The sequence below is a fragment of the Anomaloglossus baeobatrachus genome, chromosome 2 (genome assembly GCF_048569485.1).
Source record: "Anomaloglossus baeobatrachus isolate aAnoBae1 chromosome 2, aAnoBae1.hap1, whole genome shotgun sequence".
Classification (NCBI taxonomy): domain Eukaryota; kingdom Metazoa; phylum Chordata; class Amphibia; order Anura; family Aromobatidae; genus Anomaloglossus; species Anomaloglossus baeobatrachus.
The window spans coordinates 786,582,902-786,587,916 of record NC_134354.1 but is presented as its reverse complement, the minus strand read 5'-3'; the positions used below and the strand labels follow the sequence as shown (position 1 = coordinate 786,587,916).

At 41.2% G+C, this 5,015-nt stretch overlaps 1 protein-coding gene across 1 annotated transcript; it reads left to right on the top strand.

The window, feature by feature from the left end:
* Window positions 1–3,486: 3,486 nt before the first annotated feature.
* On the top strand, window positions 3,487–4,407 carry LOC142290049 (odorant receptor 131-2-like). Its single transcript, XM_075333993.1, has one exon. It carries the CDS (start codon window positions 3,487–3,489, stop codon window positions 4,405–4,407), a length of 921 nt encoding a protein of 306 aa, XP_075190108.1.
* Window positions 4,408–5,015: the final 608 nt, after the last annotated feature.

Genomic DNA, 5,015 nt, shown 5'->3' with positions numbered 1-5,015 from the left:
GTATTTTCTTCAGGAAACCTGTCACTCCCTCTCCTACTGTCTTCTCCTCCTGATGTAGGCCTCAGTTGATTTGTTGATGTCGTAAAATTACCAGTGGAGGTGCCTAAGATGCTGGAGGAGGAGAATTCTATTTGCATTTAATTGGCTTTCTCATCTCTAATTGCAGCTCTTTAGATCTATCTCTCTCCATCACTTCAGCTCTGTTTTCATGATCGCGGACTGCATTCAAGGCTACTTACGCTTTAGACATCGGTCTGGCCATTTGCTAGACATGCAACTTTCCAACATTAGATTTAGGGCACTTCTTGGGTGACAAGCCATTGAGTTTCTCTTCTAACAAACTGTTACATCCTTGATGTTCTTTAGGGCCACAAGTCTCTTCAGGCAGCATTTGAACAGTCTATTGGTGACATAATTTTTTTTATTTACACCCTTGGGACTGCTATTCTTTCCCCCAATGACACAAAAGATACAATATGAATTTTAAGTAATGATCCTTTCCTTGCTGAGGTCGTTGGAAGACACAGTTCTTGCCCAATAATTTTTGGAGGCATCTTTGGGCTTTATTTGTTTAGGTTTCTAAAGTTCAGCTCTAGGTTTTTCTGTTTACCTTGAGTAACTTCTACTTTTTGAATATAAATTGGTTAGATCACTTTCCGTAGTATGTGTATAGCCTTGGTACTGATAAAGAAAATAATCAAGAGAGCTATTATAATCAGTGGCAGAGTCTGATGGGCCCAAATGTAGAGATTGAGCCTGGGCCCCTTCCCCCCACACATGTTGGTCAGATGTATGGGGCATTGTAGCATTCTAAATCGTATAGAGACATATGAGTTGCCCCACCTCCCCCTTAATTGTGTAGTACTGACCCCATTCTGTACTAATGTCCCCCATCCAGGACGACTTCCTGGTAAATATGTCCCCCATCCTGGTGTATAACCACATCATGGCTATATCCTGGTATATATGGCCCCATCTTGGTATACATGTTCCCATAATGGCCCCATCCTGGTATGCATGACCCCATAATGAAACCATCTTGGTATACATGTCCCCATAATGTCCCCATCCTGGTATACATGTCCCCATAATGTCCCCATCCTGGTATACATGTCTCCATAATGGCTCCATCCTGGAATACATGTCCCCATAATGGCCACGTTCTGGTATTCATGTCCCCATAATGGCCCCATCCTGGTATACAAGTCCTCATAATGGCTTCATCCTGGTATATATGTCACTATCCTGGCCGCATCCTAGTACATATGATACCCCCGGGGGCGTTGCTCACAGTAAAAAAATAAATGATTATACACATCTTCCCCCCGCTTCCCCAATGTCCTCCTCCGATGATGGCCTCCTGCAACTGACCAGTGTGTAAGCGGCGCAGCACATGATGTCACTTTGTGCAGACTTACAGGGGGGGTCAGCTGCCGGGTGCCGGCATAATCTTTGCTCCCCACACCCTAGATTATGGGCATGGGGAGAAGTGAATATTCATAGCCTTAATCGGCGGCCAGCATATCGCAGTGCAGGGACCCAACGAGTCTTTGTGCTGCAATGTATTTTAGCTGAATGCGAACCATCGGACCCACATCCAACTAAAAAAGCCACTGGGGCGGTGGGCCCCCTGTACCCCGATCGTTACTCCCTTGATTATAATCCATAGTATGCCAATATATTATATTACTTGTTATGAATTGGCTAAAAGATAGGAAACAAAGAGTAGTCATAAATGGTACATTCTCTAAATGGGCTATAGTCAGCAGTGGGGGGCCGCAGGGATCTGTGCTAGGACTGACTCTTTTTAATCTCTTTATTAATGACCTTGTCGATGGGATTGATAGTAAAGTGTCAGTCTTTGCTGATGACACCAAACTATGTAGGATATTAAAAACTGACCTTGATAGTACAATATTACAAAAAGATCTGGATAAGATGTCAGAATGGGCAGATACTTGGCAAATGAGATTTAATGTTGATAAATGTAAAGTAATGCACCTAGGATGGAGTAATCCTATAGCTGCGTATACATTAAATGGAAGTAAACTTGGGACTACAGAACAGGAGAAGGACTTGGGTATTCTCATTACAAATAAGCTGAGCAGCAGCACTCAATGTCAGGCAGCAGCTGCAAAAGCAAACAAGATTCTAGGGTGTATAAAAAGAGAGATTAGATCCCGTGATCCCAACGTATTGTTACCCCTCTATAAATCACTTGTAAGGCCACATCTGGAATATGGGATCCAGTTTTGGGCTCCGCATTTTAAAAAGGACATTCAGAAGTTAGAGTCAGTTCAAAGGCGGGCAACTAGACTATTACAAGGAATGAAGGCCGCCCGTATGATGAGTAATGGAGGCCGCCCGTATGATGAGAGGAATGGAGGCCGCCCGTATGATGAGTAATGGAGGCCGCACATATGATGAGGAATGGAGGCCGCCCGTATGATGAGTAATGGAGGTCGCCCGTATGACGAGAGGTTGAAAAAGTTAGCTATGTTTAGCTTAGAAAAAAGTCGTCTCAGAGGATATCGCATTATATGTATAAATACATGTGTGGTCAATATAAAGGACTGGCACATGACTTATTTCTTCCTAAGACAATACTAAGGACCAGGGGGCACTCACTGCGAGTGGAAGAAAAGCGATTCCGACAGCTAAATAGGAAAGGGTTCTTTACAGTTAGAGCGGTCAGACTGTGGAATACACTACCACAAGAGGTAGTAATGGCAGATACTATAACAGCTTTTATATCAGGGCTGGATAATTCCTCAGTACACAACATTGTTGGTTATAAATGACTTAGTGACCAAATGTAGAACTGGTGGAGGAAGGGTGAACTAGATGGACCTAGGTCTTTTTTCAACCTAATTAACTATGTAACTATGTAACTATGTTATGTGCCAGCTATATACCAGCTCTATAAAATCATGGTTTTTTTCAGCTAAATGAAGCAAAGGCCGAGTCTGCAGATATTGTTAGAACATTCAATAAGATGTTGGTCTACATATAAGATGATCTCACAGGAATTGGATGCCTGGAAGTCTCCTGCGTTAGAATTATCCTTCAGAAGGAACAATTGTTTCTACTTTCTTTGTATTGTTTAATTATTCGACTGGTCCTGTCTAGAAATTCCACATTTGTGAGCCAGAATTTTGATTTCAATACTGCACCCTTTTGCAACAAGGCAGATCCTTCTCTGATATACATAGGGGTCCCGTATACGATTTTTATAACTTAACTTTATCTAATCTCTTTTAATTGAAACTTTTATTATTTAATCACCTGTGAAGACCGGATGTTTTGCTTGGAATACAGATTTCCATATCAGTAAGAAGAGCTGTAGCCGATACCAATGTCATCTGTGTCCTGCAATGAGCTCAAAAAGACCGTGATTATACAGATGAGTAGCAAAAAATATATATTTTCTCTCTCTTTCTCCACATACATCACAATCCCAAAAGACGAGGACATCGCACTTCCAATATGGTGAACTCATCCGTGCTCCAAGACAACACAACCCTCACGACGACCATCAAGAGTAAACACTTCCAGGTCATACAATGGACCTTCATTCCCTCAATCATCATTGGCTTCATTTTTTTCCTTTGCTTTATTACTTTAGTCTTTAACATCTTCCTCAAGACTCCGACTCTACGGGAGAACGCTCGATATATCCTCTTCGTCTTCTTGCTCCTCAATGACACATTGTATCTTTTTCTAGGCTTCTATTTAATGTTGGCGTCTTTGAATTTCTTACGTATCCCTGCACCACTTTGTTACATTTTATACACCTTCTCTTCTGGCGCATTCAAAGTCACCCCGTGTAACCTGGCGGCCATGGCTGTGGAACAATATATTGCTATATGTCATCCGTTGAGACACGTGGAGCTCTGCACACCCCAAAGAGCTAATGTGGTGTTCACCATGATATGTTCTTTTGTGATGTTCCCATATGTGGCTGAATTCTGTGTCATGGCCTCATCGATGACAAATATCTTCAATCTTTACATTGTATGCCAGAAGGAAACCTTGGTGGTCAACCCAATTCAGAATATCATACGTTCCATAAGCCTCATTCTGTTCTTCATCATGATTGGAGTAGTCATCATATTCACATATGTCAAGGTCATGCTGGTGGCCACAAAAATGTGTGCCGAGTCTTCTTCTGCCTCTAAAGACGGAAGGACTGTTATGATCCACGCCTTTCAGATACTATTGTGCACCAGTCCCTTATTGACCACATTTACCCAAGCCTATACTTCAAAATGGCCGGACTTCTTGCCAACAATACATTTCTTTGTATTCACGTGTTTACCCAGGTTCCTCAGTCCTATAATCTATGGAATCCGAGATGAACTCTTGAGACATTACATAAAGAAGTCTTTATCAAGATACTTTTGCTAAATAATGAATATTAAAAAACTTGTACACTCAGATGAAAAGTTAAAAAAACATTTTGATAAAGTATTCATAATTGGGACTCACATTGGCTTTAAACGCAATTATTAGACAATGTCAAAACATTAAAATTGTGATGCCACAAAAAAATTAAAAACATATTTTTAAAAATCATACATTTTTTTTTAGAGTTGAGCAAAAAGATTTGTTGGACCTTCGAATACCAACCACATCGGTAGCCTGTGGCTTCTGGAATAAAGATCTGCGAACCTTCTACCTGCTGATATCTCCGACACCTCTTTAGATTCGTCAGTTGCGGCTTGACATGTGAATGTTGTGCCATAACGATGACCTTGATGAGCTTACAAATAAGAAGAGGCACGGGGGTTTCCGGCAGATGAGAGGAGGTGGATGGAGCTTTGGACCGTCAGCCATGGTCTGTAGAAGTGGCTTGTAGAAAAAGGTCCTTTGGTCATTTTGCTCAAATCTAAATTTTACTCTTATGTAAAAGATATTAAAAAAAAAACATATTTGGTACTGCCACGTCTATAATGCTAAACTACACTCCCTGACAGAAGTTCTCTCGCTTATCCATGTTATGTAAATAAAAGCTT

Bases quoted from the DNA above. Each gene is read 5' to 3' on its own strand.
- LOC142290049 (XM_075333993.1), top strand. From the start codon at position 3,487: ATGGTGAACTCATCCGTGCTCCAAGACAACACAACCCTCACGACGACC.